A 19726-nucleotide genomic window follows, 5' to 3' on the forward strand; every position below is an offset into this window, starting at 1 on the left:
ACTTTTTGATGTACGTAATTATTGAGTGTACGTTTTTACTAGGCTCACCAGAGAGAACTGGGGTGCAAGCCAATTCTGATGCAGGTATGTTACATGTAGTTATAAAATATAATATGGTTTGTTTTCACTATAGCTACTTTAGATCAATCATCAACGGTACCAGAATCATCCAATCCTGCTGGTATGTACATGTATGTGTATATTTTAAAATGTTGTCATCCTACTGTACAAAATTCACAAGTGTGATGTTGTTTTGTTTTCAACTACTATAGGTGACAATGACCAAGTACCACCACCACCACCGACACTATCGGTTACCAACAATGGTACGTGACATAGCAATGTTCAGCTCATTCCTTCAAGGGGTTTACCCTGTAGGCATGACATAAGTTTGACCGTATTTTACACAAATAACCAGTCATAACTCTGTGATTCTTTGTCAGGTTCCCACCAAACATGGTACCATTGTAATGAGCCCTTAAAGTGTGTCAAGTTTTAGCTTGATCAGGGTATGCACTTGTATCTTATTGCAGATTTTGCAAAGTATGCGAAAAGAAGTAGACAGAAAAACTGAAAAGAACCCCAAAATTTAGGCCACTCACATCACAGAAATGGCTAGGGAAATTTTCTTCAAATTTTGTATGTAGACTCCCCTACTGCACAGGCACTTGTTGTAGCAAATAGCAGGGGTGACTAGACTCACGGACTGGACTTATGGACTGACAGCTTTTAACCAATAATCTAGGTATTATCCATCTCTTGCAACACTGGGGACACAGCTATCAAGTTACAACTGGTGGTGCTGCTCTTCCTTACAAGTCATGGCACTGGTGTGTGCACTAAATAATTAAAACATACTTACGATACACATGTTCTAGCAGTGATAAAGCGTGATAGAGGTTATTGTTGTAGCGTACATGTTTTCTTTTGTTGCTAGCACTGGTGTCAGGGCTGTAGTGATGAGCCAGTTTATTTGCATAGCCCCATCACCTCGCCCACACGGTGGTGCCACCTATAGCTACCTGCTAAGAATAATTATTGGTTCATCTTGACCTACAGCCCTAACATTAGTGCTAAAGCAACAAAAGAAAACATCTACGCTACAACAATAGCCTCTATCACGCTTTATCACTCCTGGTACACCATGTAGAGATGCCTAGGTTCAAATTCACTTGGCAGCGAGATTGCCCTGCATGACCAGATGTAAATTACAATTAATATACCACAGAACATTGTTATCTTAGGAAGGCTCTGCACAAAACTTACCATGCACAAAGCAACATACAAGTTAATAGAGTAATTGTCATTTACAGGATATGGTAGTTCCTCATAGTGCATAAACTTAATGTATCTATTATATTAGTGCAGTTGGATAGCTTAACTAGCTTCATTTACTTTTCCTCAAATTCAGCTGTGGTCACTTCATGTCAGTCTCATTAGTAGCTGTCAACTTCAGATAGAACCCATCACACAATGAATGGTAGCACTGCCACACACTCCATCCTTGTAAGCTAGCCTGTATAATGCCTACGTAGCTACTTTAGTGCTATTTATTGTTTTAAAATAGAATTGAGCGTCTTTAAGCATAATTACTGTATTCAGTTATAAGCGCAATTAGTTGAACTTGGAGCTTGTAATTGACGGCTAATGTTGAGAAGAGTATAGCCACTCTGCAATGCGTGAGATTAGCAGTTTCGTGTATGTGAGCATGAGATTGCATGCAGATGAGTGAGACTCATTCCCACTGTGTGAGACCTTGTATGAACATGTATTGTAAGTGTATTCTAATTAATTAGTACATGCGCTAGTGCCATGACTTGTAAGGAAGAGCAGTACCAGCAGTTGTAGCTTGATAGTAGTGTCTTCAGTGCTACAAGAGATGGATATTGCCTGGGTTATTGTTTAAAGGCTGTTTCCAGCTCAGTCCGTGAGTCCAGTTCATGAGTCCAGTCTGTGAAATACGTTACGCCCAAGGAATACACTCTATAGTAGGGCTGGGATGAATATTGAAATTTACCTTCGAACATTCGCTAATAAAATGTTCGAACATTCGGAGCTACAGTATTGGCTTTCAAGTTACAGGTTTTCTTGTATTTATGCACATCCTTCTCAAATTTTATTATTCTAAACCTGTCTGATAAGTTTGTAAGCATTTGGAAAGTGCATAGCAGCAGTACTGAATGACGCAATCAATCAATTGCAAATGGGCGTGTCCGCTATACTGCAATCATGCATAGATAAACACCATGTAATGGCTAAAAGGACATTTTCCATGCATTATCTATCACATTACAAGGTGTTAAGGCTGCAACTATGGTAGCAAGCTGAACTGTGATGGCTTAAAAATGGGCGTGGCACACGAAGATCTGAAGATCGATCGCGAAGAGATGAACGTTGATCACACAAGAGGAATAAGCAGCTGCAATAAAGATAACAATGTTTATTTGTAATTCTTTCGTAGACTAGGAGTGCATTACGAAGCTATGAAGGATACTTTTATAATTCGAAGTTTACTTACCCACGAAACATTCAAAGCTTCATCCCAGCCCTACTATCAAGTATTATTCAGTGGCTGTTAATGGTTAAAATATTTGTACAATATTCTCATGTGTGTGTAATATGGTTTATATAGATCAATCACCAACACTACCACCATCAGCAGCTGGTACGTGTGTACATGTATGTGTATATATACTTTATTTAAAGTGTTTGTATCCTACTGTACAAAACTCATAAGTGTAATACTGTTTTGTTTTCAACTACCATAGGTGACCAAGTACCACCAACAACACCATCGGTCACCAGCACTGGTATGTGTTTAGTACCTGATTATGTCCTTTATAGTCCTCTTAGAGTATTTCTTATAACATATGCTTAAATAATGACATATGTGACCTGGTCTGACAAAGCTTTAATAAATTAACTAGTGTCCATTTGGTTCTACTTTACTGTAGGTACTTAGAGATAATAAATCACTCTCTAGAACTCCTATGGATATAATTACATGAAAATAACAAGACGAAAACATCCTGACTGCCTGGTAGACTCCTGTAAGCGTTCGAGCATAAATTGGATGGCTGCAGGTTCGAGGCTACCTAGGTCCAGTCATGGATTTTTTCTCCTTCCTGCAACTTTTCAAACACACCTTATGTAACTAATGTCTTTGTATCTAATGTCTTTGAGCAAGCTGTAGGACCAGGTGTCCTACAGTCCTTCAGCACTTGTGCTGTAAAGCTTTAATAATTTTTTTGGGCTTATCGCCCATTTATAAGTATTGCAGTATGCCGGTTTTAAGTTTTCAAAGTGTTGTAGCTCGCCAATGGCTTTAGTTATGTGTACAAATGTTTTTCACCAATTACTTACCTTTAGTACCATCCAGTGAACAAGTAGCCAGCCAACAGGCAAATTTCTCGCCATTTTAGATATTTTTTTAAAGAGGTTGACCATGGCTCAGCTGCATCAGGCAAGCATTGCAATGGGCGGTGGCAGGGGCGGTGGGTGGGTGGGTAAGGGGTTAATGAAAGAAAATGGAAGAGGAAGGCGAAGGAATGAATAAGACCAAGTTATGGGCCATTCAGGGCTCAAACCTTGCTAAAATGAAAGTAAATGAATAGTACTAGTCTTCATTCAATACCACAGAGTTGTACAGCCACACACAGCCATCTACTTGTTAGCCAGAGCTCCATTTAGGCCCAAGACTGCTCATACAGCTCACTACTTGGCTTGGAAAAAGCAGCCACATAAGCAGACCAGTTTATACCCAGGCTGGTTGTGATAGTGAAATCTGATAATGTGTTCATGGTAGCTTTGTGTTTGTGACAAAAAATCTAACCTGCTATTGTGGGCGATAAGGCAGACCGAGTCACATATATTACCCCATATAAATAAGACACATGGTGGTATACCATATAAGACACATGGTGTTATATGATGTGGCCCAAGAAGCCGTCACACAACACTGTGAATATATTGACAAGATTAATGCAAACTCAACAGTGGCGTAGCTAAGGTGGGTACTGGTAGGGCACAGGCCCAACCAATCAGTTCCAGTACCCTACCAACTCAGGTACTCAACTTACATAGCTAGTTAGCTATAGCGATATGACTGAGGTGCAATATGCATGAAGCTATGTAATTAATAATAATTATTATGCAAACAAAACATACATACAGCTAGTGTCCTACTAGAGATGACAAATTTTAACTGTAAAATGCCACCAAATTGAATCTCAGCATGTAATTTTCAAAAATGTTCCTGGGGGGGGAAGGGGGGGGGGGGGGGGGGGGTGGGGGGGCATGCCCCCAGACCCCCCTAGCTGCATTTGCATGCTGGTTGCTGCAGGTTGTACATATACAATGGTGCCCAACCAATCCCTCCAGGCCAGCTACGCCACTGAGACTCAACCTCCTTAGTAACAGTAAACGAAGTGGCTATATTTACTGGCCAGTAACGTAGGATTTTTTTGCTATATTTATGGCATTCTTAAGTGCGCATGTGCAAGCATCTCATGACTTAGTCGGTCATGATGCAAATATTTATTTAGCCGGTCATTTGTTATATAACTCGAGTATCAAACACACTAGTTGTATAAAGGTAAGTTTTTGGGTGAGTTTGAGGCGAGCTAGGGTTGGCCCGGCTTTGCCGGGACGTTTGCTTTACTCGCTCCAACCCAAAAACTGATGCTCGCTTTACTCGCTCTCACCCAAAAACTTACCTTCATACAGACAGTGAAAGTCATTGTGTTTAACAGACAAACATCAGGTTACATCAGGTTAACATTAGGGTTAGGGCCGGGTTCAGCTTTGGTTTCTTCTTCACTGGTATAGTTAGACTATGTAGTATTTTATATTTGTAAGATTGAAATAGTACAAAAACAAGAGGAGTAGTCGTAAGTCTTTTTTTTAAATAGCAAATGTAACAAACTAAGTCATGAGATGCTTACACAAGCGCACTTAGGAATGCCATAAATATAGCAAAAAAATCCTACGTTACGGGCCCGTAAACATAGCCGCTTCGAATAGTAAACATTTAATGGAAGTTAGAGCACAATTTACTAGGTAGCCCAGCCCGTCTGTTTTAAAGCTACTTTTGTATCTTATATTACTAATACAAAGTTCTCACAAGTGTGTAATATATTTTGTTTTCACCACTGTAGATCAACCACCATCAACAGCCAACTCCACAGGTATGTGCATATAGTTTAATAATTTTGCATCCATACAAATGTACAATTATACAGACCGATAGGATCATGAATCTTTCTGGCTAAAAATAACACCCTAAAACACCACCTGCATGAGACCTTTGTAGTATTGGATAGGTATAACACAACAATATTATTCAGTGGAATTTTCTTCTGACTGACTGATGCCTTCAGATAAGTGTAACGTGACATTGCATGGCTAAAATTACAGGCTTGGTTGTTTCACTGTTTAATGTTGCTTCAGCTTATTGACATACTGCAATACATACAATGCAAGTTTCATGGACTTGCCTGTGTCCTCCTTTGTGTCCCAATTATATTTGCATAAGGTGTTTATCTCACTTCAATCAAAACAGACTAGCTATTGATATAGCCATGAATTTGAGTATCTTTTATGATGGTATCTGCAACACAAGCACATCACCATTGGTGGTGGCCAGGAAATTGGTATTGAATGGTAAATGGCTGAGTAGGTCATATGGTGTCTCCAGCGTTGGCTGTCAAGATCACTTGTGCTACTGAAAATGAAATAAATTTATGCAAAAAAAAAGGCATTCAGGTGCTGTCCATGTCATAGGTGGAGGAAGAGGGGGGCACCCCCGACCATTTTACTGGGGTGCTGAACACCCCCAACTCAAAGCTGTATTGTGCAACAGTTGTCACTTGAACTTCCAGAAACTTGTCAATCATGATCAAAATACTCTAATAGAGCAGTCACTCTAATGCAACAGTCAAACATGTATTAAAAATAAAAGTAATAGTATTAGCAAGAGTGCATATTAATAACTACCAATGCAACCTGTACAAAATTACTGTGTATTATTGAATAAACAATGATCTTTGAGCAAATTAACACCTTTACTGACGATAGAGATCTGTTGATAGGTGTTGAGTTCTGTTGATAAGTGTTGAATAAGGTAAAGCTTGTTCTACCAATGTGTGGATGTTCTATACTACACAGTAATTTGGTTGACACTCTCCCTCCTTATGTACTCTTAGTACTAGTGTTTGCTTAACAGCTAAAACCACTGAAAATGCCTCCAAATTCAATCTCCTGACACCTAATTTTCAAAAGTTTCGCCCCCCTAGAAATAGCATGCTTGGTGTGCTTTGCACACCTACTACTATCACCATATATAAATTTAAGTTGGGCACCCCAAAAACTGTAGCATCCTCCTCCTATCATGTGTCTAAGTTCTGGCCAGTGACATTTTAATGTACTGGCGTATTCCCAGTGGCTGGCACATGTCTCTAGAAATCCACTGCAAATCAGTGACATGACTGTGGAATAAACGTGTAGTGTATTGATGTGGCTACATGGTGAGATAGCTTCACTGTGTGTATATATTGATTGAAGATTATCAAAAATTTGTTTGTTCTAAATAGGGGTACAAGCAGCGCAGCCACCATCATCTCCCCAAAATATTGGTAAGTTTCTGATTGGCTAATACTCATTCATTAAATGTTTTTCACATTTTAAATCCCTATTGTTTTTTGAAAATAGGATAGGTACATATTGCAGGCTTTCAAAATTAAGTGTAGGTTAGAGACCTACTGTACATCTTCATGGATTTTAAAAACTGGGCAAAGCAAGGCTTTAAAATCCACAAAGATCTGAGGGTGTGGTCTCACAGACTTAGAAAATGTATTCATTTTATGGGCATGTAAAATGGAGTTGTTGTGGGATTGGGTATATGTTGTATTGAAATTTTAAAATAATCACAGAAGACTGAATGTGCTCTTGTCGAAATATTGAAATAATCAAATCTCGCACTGCTTCTTTTCACAAGTTAGACTTGAATCTGGCACAGTTGGGAAATGGCAGTGATCGATAATGTCAAGCCGCCAGTGCCTATGATGTCACAGCAGTCTAAAGAAAGTGTGTGTTGAAGAAGTAACTTGTGTGGACTTGTACAATTGGAACAAGTTTATTGTCACAAGGTGTACCTTCAGTGGTGCCACGGTAGACTTAATAGTACGAACGTTTTGAGTGTGGATCACACCTACATTACAAGTAGTACAAAATAATGTTTCTACAAGGAAGCTTACCCATCTAGGTCTTAGTAAGATTCATTCATAGTTCAATAGGAGACCAAAACAGCCTTAAAACACTCTAAAAGCAGATGGGCACTACACAGAATTTTTATGATATTTCTGGACTTCTCTGTTCATCGTAACAAATTTACGTACAGCGTTAGATTATACTTCTCTTATTTGAATTCTTTTAGACATATGCTTCAAAATGAATGGAGTGGTTAACCACATTTTAGCCTGGATGATTGGCCACCCACTGCAGGCTATCAGCCTGAACATGCCTTAAGGGAGCATCGCAAATCAATGATCGAACGTGAGATTTGTGATGCTTGAGGTCTTTCTGCTAACTGGTTTCTAGCCATTTTAAGAACCTGCTAGCAGATCTCTTAGTGGATTTTAAAGCATCGTGCTCAAAAATCAAATGCATATCATTTTCTGATAGTACCGGGTCTGCATAGCTACTCAGTGCTTGATAGTCGGACAACTGCCATAATTTATTACTCTAGGGCTCTACAATTTATACACTTGAATGTGCATAATTCAACAAAATTTGTGCTTGCAAAGCTACACAGTACAGATGCCACAAGTCAAAGCTGCCAATCAGACAGGTGGGCTTGTGCTTCAACCATCACTGTTTTTCTAGGATTTGCTCGTGGTCACCACAAGCCATAAACAAATTACCTACATGCCAGAGCCTTTGACACCAGCCCTAGCTGAATAGCTAGCCACAGGTCATTACTACTGAGCAGTACCTTTATCGATTTGTTATGGTCCCTACTCTAGTTGTATAAAATTCCAAATTTTTTGTGTACTTGCTTTGTTACAGTTACTCACTCCTCTGTTAAGGTAATTGTATCGTACTCATGCATTGAGACAACCATAGAGTGACAGTTTTCTCTCCTTGAGCTATGTTGTTTTACAGTCTGAAGTGTATTTATTTGGAAGCAATACATGAATGCTATAGAGGGTCGTGACTCCTGTATTTCAAGCAGCCTCAGTGCAAAAGCTTACGTTTGTGGAAGTTTACTACAGGATCAGCACAGTTTCTATATATGTGACCCGCTGAACAAAAACCCAACTAGTTTGCATAGCTAATTCTGTTTTTGAGAAATACCTCATTGAAATATATTGGGTTAAAAACACGTACTACAAAAATAATTTAGTGTGCGTTCTAATCACTTCAACAAACAGTGAAACAAGGCTTGAATCGAGACAACTAAGTGACCAACAGATTCGTCTGTTAATGGCAAGTAAGAATATCTTTCTTTCGCGTCAGTGCCATGAAGCAAACATGAGTTATGGGCACTTGTTTACGTTGCAGTAAAATATTATGTAAACATTGCCATTTTAAGTTTAAACAGCTTTTTAGCTTAACTGCATGGGTGTATGTAAGGCAAAAACTGCACCTTGCTAAATGCCCCAATTCATTGCAAAGACAATGAGCCAAGTCCCATCTCCATAGCTTGTTTTCTTCTTGAGTTATGATAGATTAAGCGAGCGCCTGTGATTTTTCCCCATATAGTCACTGTACAAATCAATTGTTTTGCACTTCCTGCTGTCCATCGCTATAACTCCACAACTATTCACCAGTCAAGGCTTATACTTTGACAGCCCATTGGTTTTTCCCTCTGGATAACAAAGAAGTTATAAAAAGAAGTTTGATAAAAAGGTGGGTTTTTGCTCAGTGGGTCACATATTTCTAATATACTGTTTGTTCAATGCTTCTGCTCGTATCGATCTATACTGACAAGCATGCATAAAGTACACACGTGGACACATGTTTTAGGAAGATTATCAGAAGGTTGTGATTTACAACTGCGTTTTAGCATAATAGAATAGGGTACAAAATTTACTTCAAAATGTTATAATGAAAGCTTGATTACCTGCAGACGTTTTAGCAGATGCCAAGCACTACAAGGTGGTGGCACTCCATTATATCCTGTACTCTAATCTTCGTCCTCGGTCAAAACGAAAGTCAAAAGCCAAGCAAGAAATTTGCAATACAGTGTAGGTCAAAAGACAAGTTTGATTGTAAAGTGAATGCCACAATTGATACTTAACGTAACTATAATTTTTTTTACAAAAATGTACAAAAATTTGGTCAAGAGTCAAGCACGGATCTTAACGTAAGTCAAGGATCAAAGCTTATTTTTCAAGTTTGACCACTTTGACCAAGGATGAAGATGGGAGTACAGAGTATATTGGAGTGCCACCCCCTTACACTACAGCATGCACTCTTTCTGTATGGGAGAGTACACCATCAAAATATTTCTGTAATGCGTGCAGCATGATATCTTTATTATTCATCCTCTTTTTAAAGTTTGAACATACGTAATGTTAAGTGTGTGCAATTATTTTATTAGGAGAGGTTGATGAGGTACCTGCAGGCTCTTCTAGTTCCACTGCTGGTATGTTTAGTTATATAAATATATCGAATAAAATAATCATAGTTTGTTTACTAGGTGGCCAGCCACCACTTGTGGCCACCAACACCACAACTACTGGTATGTAATAAATACTAAATAGACGACTCTATTAGAGTAGTGATTGTTCTATTTATGTTAACTTTTTGATGTACGTAATTATTGAGTGTACGTTTTTACTAGGCTCACCAGAGAGAACTGGGGTGCAAGCCAATTCTGATGCAGGTATGTTACATGTAGTTATAAAATATAATATGGTTTGTTTTCACTATAGCTACTTTAGATCAATCAACGGTACCAGAATCATCCAATCCTGCTGGTATGTACATGTATGTGTATATTTTAAAATGTTGTCATCCTACTGTACAAAATTCACAAGTGTGATGTTGTTTTGTTTTCAACTACTATAGGTGACAATGACCAAGTACCACCACCACCACCACCGACACTATCGGTCACCAACAATGGTACGTGACATAGTAATTTTCAGCTCATTCCTTCAAGGAGTTTACCCTGTGGGCATGACATAAATTCGATCTTATTTTACACAAATAACCAGTCGTAACTCTGTGATTCTTTATTGGGTTCCCGCCAAACATGGTACCATTCTAATGAGCCCTTAAAGTGTGTCAAGTTTTAGCTTGATCAGGGTATGCATTTGTATTTTATTGCAGATTTTTCCAAGTGTGCAAAAAGAAGTAGACAAAATACTGAAAAGAACCCCAAAATTTTGACCACTCGTATCACGGAAATGGCTGGGGCAATTTTCTTCAAATTTCATATGTAGACTCCCCTACTGCACAGGCACTTGTTGTAGCAAATATAACTGTAGATGGAGTAAACATCATAGGAGTGCCTTTTTGTTTGCTTGGAAAGGAATCAAGTGACATGTAGAGATCATACACAAAACCCAACTTGTGTCACAATTACAAGATCTAGTTTCACGAATAGAAAACTATTAATTTTTATACCTACCAGGCAAACCGCTATGAAGAATGAGCTGAAAACCAGTATGTAGATGGAACAATCATAGAAAATCCTTGCAGTGGTATAGAAGATCTGAGTAAAAGCTGCTGAGTTATAACGTACTGTAACTGTGCTTAATTCTGGACAGATATTAACTTCAGTCACTTCAAATATTTATCGTCATATCTCACAAACTAGCTACAGAGTACTTACTTAAAATTTCATTGTAGTTGGCCTATCATTGTTTGTAACAAACAAATACAAGTGAAAATGAAAATGAAGCACTATTGTGCCAGACCTCTCTGGGAAATTGAATAAACATGTGGATGTACTATTTCCAGATCTGTAGCATCAGATGACAACACGTGGATTGGCTTTACTGCTTTGTCCTGGTTTGTAATGAAAGGCCCCAAATTTGCACAAAACAAGCCGCAGTAAATAACATAGTAGCTTTTGATGTGGTGTTGTCTGAGGTGTTGTAACTTTTTTGTACATTGAGAGTTCATAAAGAAGCAAGGAAGGCCAAGACAAACAGCAAATATCACCATAACTTTTGAATAAAGCGCTTGCAGAACAATCCACATGTTTTGTTTGTTAAAACTCATGAAGAGAAGCCTAATGGCACCTTGTTAACTTATAAATTAAGTATGCAGCAGTTGAAGTGGTAACAACAAATTCATATGGCTTCACAAGCAACTACAGCAACCCTCAGTGCACAAAGGTTTAATTAATTAGCAATTGAGGGATCAAATAAGTAAAAAGTAGTGAAACAAAGCAGGTTTCCTTGTACAAAAATTTGGTCAAGAGTCAAGCATGGATTTTAATGTCAGTCAAGGATCAAGGCTTAATATTCAAGCTTGGCCACTTTGACCGATGACGAAGATGGGAGTACAGAGTATATTGGAGTGCCACCCCCTTACACTACAGCATGCACTCTTTCTGTATGGGAGAGTACACCATCAAAATATTTCTGTACTGCGTGCAGCATGATATCTTTATTATTCATCCTCTTTTTAAAGTTTGAACATACGTAATGTTAAGTGTGTGCAATTATTTTATTAGGAGAGGCTGATGAGGTACCTGCAGGCTCTTCTAGTTCCACTGCTGGTATGTTTAGTTATATAAATATATCCAATAAAATAATCATGGTTTGTTTACTAGGTGGTCAGCCAGCACTTGTGGCCACCAACATCCCAACTACCGGTATGTAATGAATACTAAATAGTGGTAGACCTCTCTATTAGAGTAGAGATTGTTTTATTTATGTTAACTTTTTGGTGTAATTATTGAGCGTACCTTTTTACTAGGCTCACCAGAGAGAACTGGGGTGCCAGCCAATTCTGTTGCAGGTATGTTACATGTAGTTATAAAATATATCTAATAAAATGATCATGGTTTGTTTACTAGATGGCCAGCCACCACTTGTGGACACCAGCACCCCAACTACCGGTATGTACATTCTTGAATACTAAATAGTGTAGACCAACTGATTAAAAGGTACTTGACAGACTAAGGCTATGACAAAGTCATTGTATATCTTTTGCTGGCTGCTTTTCCCAAGTACAGTGGCGATCCATATGAGCGATCTGTGGCCCAAATAGAGCTCTGGCCAGCTTGGGGATGGCTGTGTGTGGCTTGAGTAGATAAGATATATGCATGTTCCCTTTACTGTATGTTTTGTTTATATTTTCATTTTGCGGTATGAAGGAGTCGATTTTTCAGATAGATCATCAATGGCTTTGTGTTGCCTATAGTGTAAGCACAAACATGAATTGTCCATTGTACCATGCTAAACAATCAAAGTTTAGTAAGCAGATAGATTCTAGAACAGCTTCACATATAGTTTGGCTGTGTATACAGACATCAATTAAATACTATATTCTTTCCATTTCATAGAAAGCAGAAAAAGATCAAAAAGAGCTCGAATTATGGACTCTGATGAGGATGAAGGTTAGTAATATCTTGTGCATTGTTACTAAGCACGAGACTACATAAAGCTAAAGAGAACTATTCTTGGTTTGCATGACTATATGATGAACAGACAGATCAAAGCATAGTGACCACTTCATTTTTCAGTAACTGATAGTCAGGGCCGACATTCTTTGTTTCTTTATTATTTATTTTATGAGTTTAAAATTCATAATATTTTTAAACTAGGCGCACACTCACAGCCAGCTAAAGGTCAGCAGTTCCTGGTTTACTGAAAGCATATATACAAGTCAGTATGTCTGTTCAACACCCACATGAGCAAACAAGCTTGGGAGAAAATATAAAAAAGCTTGAAAATAAACCTTCATTTGAACAAATGCTGTTATTGAAAGTAAATTTTCTGTTTTCATTGTGTTTACTTGAAAAGGGTGTGTCTGGTCACTGAAACCACTTGTGGGCCTGGCTAGCAAGTTTTACACTATCCAAAACCGAACAGTTTTATGTCTGAGCTTTGCTTATGTATTATTGTGTGCGCACATGATGCAGCTACACCGGTGAAATAACTTATCCACAATTGTAAGGATTTTTATTTCAGATAAAACTGTATGATATATTCTTGTTAATTTTGTTTAAACTGGTTACCATAAGCATCACAAGGCATGGCTTGCAAAACTTATGAGGGCTCCTGGTTGTGATAAACACTACTCGAAACACTTTGAATACAGTTTATTATGTAATGTGTTACATGTTCGCTTGTGTATTATATTACATCTCCCTTGTTGTTTGAGTATGTGATCATACATTTACAGCCAATATGTACATTACGTTGCATATGCATGATGAATTCAATGGTATGCCTTGATGGGTTCTGTGTGATCATCAAAATGGTACAAGGGGTAACGTGGTAGTACTTTAGTTTACTGGCCTCTCTTCCTCAATAGTGTCAACATCACTAATGATGCAAACATCCTCTAACCAGTCATCACAACCTTGGTCAGCTTGATTATGTTATACATTCAGACTACGAGGTGCTGGTTTATACTGGCGTCAATTCTGACAGTAGGTTTGTCCTCCTATTAACTACATAGGAGCGAGGTCCATTGTGAATAATATTCTGGCTCCCATTTCATGTTTGTTCTCATCATCAGTACTGTTGATGGATGGTGTTAGAGGTATTGTCAGGGCTCAACCCAGAATATTAAGTTAGGGGGAAAAGTGAGCCGCTACGGATTCTAGGGGGATCTGGGGGAATGCTCCCCAGGAAAATTTTGAAAACTTACAGAAGGTGTAAATATACTCAATTTTGGTGATATTTTATTGTGATGCCATTGAATGTTGACCATTTGAGTATACAATTTTGGGATCAATTAAGCCTTTCCATTTCTCAAGGCTTTAGGTATAAACCTAGGGGGGAGGGGGAAATAGCTAACCCTGTGAGGTATAGTGGTGGAGTGCTCGAGTAAGCTACACGTGTTCGCACTCAGTAAGCCTGTCTTAATGTGTTAGAAGTACACATGCGCACATATCTATACAGCAATGGCAATTACAACAATAATAATAAATGTCTGTCAGTCAATACTTGACATCCTCTGGGGGGGCGAGGGAGTGGATCCACAGCTGCACTCTTTGATGTCCTTGCAGGGCGGCTTGGCAAACAGGTCGTTGAGGTAGTTGGGTTGTTGCTGTCTCTCCCGTACTGTCCATAGTGGACTGTTCTGCTGCCTTGACCTACAAAGGGTATAGTTTGGTGATTGGCCGATTGGTCTTCCCAGTGGATGTTTTCACATTGGCCGAGCGGATGAGTCCGTCTTCTCCCTTATTGATCTCTTCAATGATGGCCAACTTCCATTGTATCCTGGGGTGTTGTCATGAATCAATATGACATCTCCCACCTTCACCTTCTGCATGTTGGAGCCTGTTGTTCGATGAAACCCACGTAGCGCAGTGAGGTACTCTGTCTTCCATCTATTCAAAAAATGTGAGAGTAGTAAAGCCTGGGCTTTCACACTTCTCCTTAAGTCTGCGGTCTCACCATATGTCGGATCATCCAGTTCATCATCTTGGACATTGTGGTGTGGCAAGTATCATGCAGCAGATGAGCAGGGGTAATTGGTTCAATATCATTGGCATCTGATGATACATATGTGAGTGGCTGGTTATTGAGTACCGCTTCCATTTCAGTTGTCATGGTTTGGAGGCTCTCCAAGGTGGTGTACGTTTGGCCTAGTACCTTCTTCAGTGTCGACTTGGTGAGTCTGATGAGCCATTCCCAAAATCCTCCAAACCATGGGCCTCTTTTGGGAATAAAGCGCCACTCAACACCTTGTCTGGCTAAGTCTTCTGTCAGTGTTGCAGATGTGAATAACTTCTGCAGCTCCTGCACCACTGCTTGATAGGTGGCTTCGTTATCTGACAGCATCGGTCGTGGGGTTGATCTCCGGCTGGTGAATCTGTGAAATGCCTGTAAAAACACTGCAGGATTAGATCAACAACAACTTCTAAATGTATTGCTCTGGATACCGCACAGGTGAAGAGGCAAATGTAAACCTTATACTCTCCAGTGCCACTACGGATATACAGGTCCCCTGTAAAATCCACACCAGTAACTTCAAAGGAGCGTGTGGCATTCACCCGATCCTTGACTAGTGGAGGTGGGTCTGGAGCAGCATAAAGTTTACCTGCAACTCTCTTGCAGATGACACACTTGCTGATGAGTGATCGCACTCATTGCCTGCCTGAGGGTATCCGGTAGCGTTGGCATAGCAATGTTAGTGTTGCGTTGACACTGTGATGTAGTTGTGTGTGTGCTTGTAGTATCACCCAAGTTAGTGAAGTGGTGCTTCGATGGCAGAAGGTATGGAAACCTCACCAACTCAGACAATGGGGCATTGTGTATTCGCCCACTGCACCTAAGTAGCATGTCCTTGTCCAAGAACAACCTCAACTGTCGTACTAATGGCAGCCTCTGTGATTGTGACTGCAGGTTCTGAACTTCTGCTGGGAAATGATCATGTTGAACAGCATGGATCCACTTCACTGTAGCTACTACAAGTTCTGTTGGTGACAAATGTGTGTCTGTTGTGATGGGGGATGTGCGTCTGGCATTGATGGCAAACCGCAGTGTGTATGCAGTGACCACTAGCAGTTTGGTTAGTTTGCTGTAATCGTTGATGTTGATAATCCTTGCCACTGACACTGGGGGATTATGGTCGGTTTTAGTGTAGTCACTGTGTACCTGGTCAATGCATTCTAATTCTAGACAGGTGAGTAGAACCTCTGCAGGGTCCCAGGTTGGCCAGGCAGACTGTGTAGGCACCCATGTTGGACCATGTACCCAGAGATCTGACGATCTGAGCTGCTCAGCAGTAATGCCTCTAGTCAAGAGATCAGCTGGGGTGTCTGCTGAGGGACACTACTTCCAGCAGGTAGATATTGAGCGGATCTCTTCAACTCTATTGGTAACGAATGCTCGTAGTGGCTTGTGAATGGCTATCCAGTGCAGGACAATCTGACTGTCTGACCACAGCTTCACAGTACAGTCAAGGCTTAAGGATGTCTTGACAGAGGAGCTAAGTTTAGCTGCAAGCACAGCAGCCTTCAACTCAAGCCTTGGCAAAGTTAGTTGCTTAAGTGGAGCAGCCCTGACTTTTACATGATGAATGAAGGTAAGCCTTGGTCCTGCTGGATGTATGCCACAGCTCTGTTAGCCTTAAGGCTGGCATCAGCAAACACATGTAGATAAGTGTGCGTACTCTGAGGTCTCAATAGTGAGGCAGCATACTTGCAGGGAAACGGTAGCGTAGTAGCATTTGTGATGGCATCTGAAAAAACTTTCCACCTGTCAAGAAGATCATCATTCAATGTGGTGTCCCAGCTAACGTACTCCTGCCATAGTTGCTGAAGGAATAGTTTGGCAGAACTGTGACTGGTGATATCAAGCCAAGTAGATCAAACACAGTCGAGGACCATCGCAAGATTGCTAGTTTGGTAAGCAGTAATCTCTGATATACTACAGCTTTCTCTGATATGCTACTAGACTGTGGATATTGTGGACTTGTTGTTTGGTGCTAGCTCAGGCTAATCCATAGTCTCATGTGAACTGTTCAGTCTGTCTGGATCTCCATGTCTAGAAATTGTGATTTACAGCAGGTGACAATTTGTTTACTGGTGGTGCCGTTTTGGAGCAAGTTGATCTCAATAAAGCCAGAGAAATAATCATCTATGACCAGGTAATTTTGGTTGTTGATCTCAACTAGGTTGGTACCAACTTGTGACCATGAAAGTTCGAGTGCTATCATTGTCTCCTTTGCATTGTTTCATTGATAGGTGCTACAGATGTGGCAGTTTACTACTGTGTCTTGAATATGAGCAGCCATGCCTGACGAGAATACAATGTCTCTTGCTGTTTCCACTCCTAAACATGCTACACATAAAGAACAATGTTGAAATTATGGTATAAAAGTTTTGGGTCATTCCTTCTTTGGTGTATTAAATTTTTATAGAAATGTAGTGCAAGTTATGTCAATGGACAGAAATGTTATTAAATGCACAACCAAATTTCATACACAATACAACAGTAAATTCCATATCGTTCTTTGCATTTGGTTTCTTTGCAGTTGAATTTTCACCTGAAACATACCATTTAGTCAACAATGGAAACAGAGACATCATTAATATACTGTGTAACACAATGCACACATGTGCACATGTAACACACACACATGATATAATAAACTGTATTCGAAGTCTTTTGAGCATTGCTTATCTCATGGACAAACTAGCACCACTAGATTCATTAGACTTAGATTGCAGCAATGTTTCTTGATGTGTGGAGAAAGTGGAAACAACGTTATACTCTTTCCACTTCCAAGCACCTCAGCATGAAAAGAAGAGAAAATTCAGATGGTGACCCTTAGCATTGTTGAGTGTCTGTAAGGACTCTTCAAGCATATGCAATTAGCTGATCATATTGCCAAAGAACAGCACTCAAACCCTTGCAGCTTGCATCTACTGATAATTTGACTGGGTGGCTAGGGTTAAAGTAAGTAAGCACAGGAGCACTGCTGGCTAACCGTTTTAATGCTGAAAAGCTTTGCTGATGTTCCTGATGCTACTACCACTCTGTATTTTTTTAGCAGCCTTTATCAGTCTGGAATCATGTTCATCCTTATTTGTTCTCCAGACAAGAATGTCTTAGAACATTTCTGTCCTCACCTTTTGGAAATGCCTTGTGTAGCTGACAAGCCAAATGCATATAACAGCCAAGTGGGCTGTTAAATGTGCAAAGCTTTGTACTTTTTGTCAAGGTATGATTTTCCAGTAGCCTAAGTTAGCATCAAGAACTGAGAAGTAGGTAGCATTTGGCATCATGTTGTTACTTCTTTGATAGTTGCATTGGATAGCACTCATGTTGAATAAGTTACATGGGTCAATACATGCAGGCTGAAAACCAAGTGAGATAGCTACTTATTTACTTTGCTATAGTTTAGGGCATGAGTTTATTCATAGCATGTGGAAATATTAAATTAAAAAATTTAGAAATTACTAAACTACATATTCAAAAAGCAGTTTTCATAGTTTTGTACACAATGTAAAATTAATGCGGTTGCATGAACACGTGCATTTTAAGATTTTTGTGATGTTCACCTTCTAGTTATCACGTGTAAATCAATGCATGTGCATGTTACAACAGCATTAGGTGTACACACCTTACAATGATGGTAACCAAAAATGGATGTCTGTAAGAAAGCAGTCAAAGCACGACATCCACACTATATACCTATAAGAAGTACTGTACTACTACACTTCAACTTGTTTGTATACTCTTTCTATTTCGTTCTAGGAAAGAAAAAGAAGTCAACACCCAAGTCAGGTAATTACTTTGTTGTTAAAGAGACACTCCATCGGTATCGAAATCATTCAACCACGCATTAACGTAATTATATGCACTTTTACAGCAAGTGGACAAGATACGACAGGATTTTGGGTTTGTACATCAATAGTTAGGCAGGTGAGATACAGCCTAACATGTTTTCCCAGCTGCACCAATCACTGTGCGCTTTGTAACCACGATGGTCACTCCCCAACCATCCACCTAGTTGTAATACATGGCTCAAGTTGCTGTGTAGCATTTATTACATGCAGCTGTATCTCGCTATCCCTTCATAGTTGTACAAGTACAATATTAAAGCATGTCTTAGAAACATTTGAGAACTACTTATTAATTTTAGGTCATCAACTAAGTAAGTAATTTTGCATCATAAACTTAAAACAGCTTCACGATGTAAACAATACTGATGGAGTGTTCCTTTAAAATCAGTTATGTACACAATGTAAATGCGGTTGCAACTTGTTTGTATACACTTTCTTTCTATTTCATTCTAGGAAAAAAGAAGAAAAAGTCATCAAAGTCAGGTAATTATGATGGGTTTAACCAAAAAGGCATGGCAATATATTACATCATTTTTGTGCAATGTAATCTGGATTTGTGTAGAGCAAAATATTGGAAAAATCAATGTAGGGCAAATTTGTTTGAACTGTTTCTGAGTGCCATAATACTGCATCAAGTAATCACTACCTAACATACAAACCTTGTAGTCATATGTACTTTACCAATACTCAGAGTTTGCTGAAAATAAATCTTTTCCGTACAGCTGGTTTATGAACGTAAATTTTAAAATTTCTCCTAAAAACTTTCTTTAAAGTCTGAGAGGTAACTTTTACCATGCCTGAGTTTATTAATCATTTTAGTCCTCAAACTACGTACCTGTTTCTATTGTTGCTTGATTGATAAATTCCAAATGACAATGCATTTATTTTGCCCTACAAAAATGGTTGGTAATTTTCACAAAAGGTGTATTTTATGACCACACCCCTTCATTACACATGTCTATAGAATTAAATCAACTTATTGCTACTGAACAGTGTATACCTAAGAAGTAGCATAGCTTTATACTTCTACATTGTTCTTTCCATAGGCAAAAAGAAACAACAACCTAAACAAAAATCAGGTAAGGAAGAGGATTTATAATTTTATATGCTCACCTTGTATAATAATATTGCAATCCTATGATTTCATAACAGTACTTGTACTGTCTACAAATTAACTTGTACTTTTGTGTAGTGGCCACCCCAACACCAACTGCTAGTGACTTAACCACTTCAAGTACG

General features: G+C 39.1%; 2 protein-coding genes across 2 annotated transcripts in view; one reads left to right on the forward strand and one right to left on the reverse strand.

Annotated features, from left to right (window-relative positions):
* The window catches only part of LOC136236468 (uncharacterized), a 42054-nt gene extending 28495 nt beyond the window's left edge, over nucleotides 1-13559 (forward strand). Inside the window, exons 22-35 of the mRNA XM_066026655.1 lie at nucleotides 43-84; nucleotides 134-181; nucleotides 273-326; nucleotides 9602-9646; nucleotides 9701-9742; nucleotides 9845-9886; nucleotides 9936-9980; nucleotides 10072-10128; nucleotides 11690-11734; nucleotides 11789-11830; nucleotides 11935-11976; nucleotides 12035-12076; nucleotides 12524-12577; nucleotides 13498-13559. Of these exons, the coding sequence (XP_065882727.1) occupies nucleotides 43-84; nucleotides 134-181; nucleotides 273-326; nucleotides 9602-9646; nucleotides 9701-9742; nucleotides 9845-9886; nucleotides 9936-9980; nucleotides 10072-10128; nucleotides 11690-11734; nucleotides 11789-11830; nucleotides 11935-11976; nucleotides 12035-12076; nucleotides 12524-12577; nucleotides 13498-13559 (662 nt within the window). The remainder of the gene's footprint in view (nucleotides 1-42; nucleotides 85-133; nucleotides 182-272; nucleotides 327-9601; nucleotides 9647-9700; nucleotides 9743-9844; nucleotides 9887-9935; nucleotides 9981-10071; nucleotides 10129-11689; nucleotides 11735-11788; nucleotides 11831-11934; nucleotides 11977-12034; nucleotides 12077-12523; nucleotides 12578-13497) is intronic.
* A 565-nt stretch (nucleotides 13560-14124) lies between these two features.
* On the reverse strand, nucleotides 14125-17224 carry LOC136236542 (uncharacterized). Its single transcript, XM_066026775.1, has 8 exons — nucleotides 17196-17224; nucleotides 16309-16481; nucleotides 15973-16234; nucleotides 15426-15930; nucleotides 14589-15017; nucleotides 14455-14521; nucleotides 14342-14411; nucleotides 14125-14284 (listed from the first exon to the last, which is right to left on the reverse strand). The coding sequence occupies exons 1-8, from the start codon at nucleotides 17222-17224 to the stop codon at nucleotides 14125-14127; spliced, it is 1695 nt and encodes a 564-aa protein (XP_065882847.1).
* Nucleotides 17225-19726: the final 2502 nt, after the last annotated feature.

This window comes from Dysidea avara, chromosome 1, assembly GCF_963678975.1.
Source record: "Dysidea avara chromosome 1, odDysAvar1.4, whole genome shotgun sequence".
Lineage (NCBI taxonomy): Eukaryota > Metazoa > Porifera > Demospongiae > Dictyoceratida > Dysideidae > Dysidea > Dysidea avara.

Coding starts and splice junctions, on each gene's coding strand:
- LOC136236542 (XM_066026775.1), bottom strand. CDS start 17,224: ATGTCTCTGTTTCCATTGTTGACTAAATG. Junction 15,018..15,425: donor ATGCCCCATTGTCTGAGTTG/GTGAGGTTTCCA, acceptor GTGTTTTTACAG/GCATTTCACAGATTCACCAG. Junction 14,412..14,454: donor CAGGCTCCAACATGCAGAAG/GTGAAGGTGGGA, acceptor ACAACACCCCAG/GATACAATGGAAGTTGGCCA.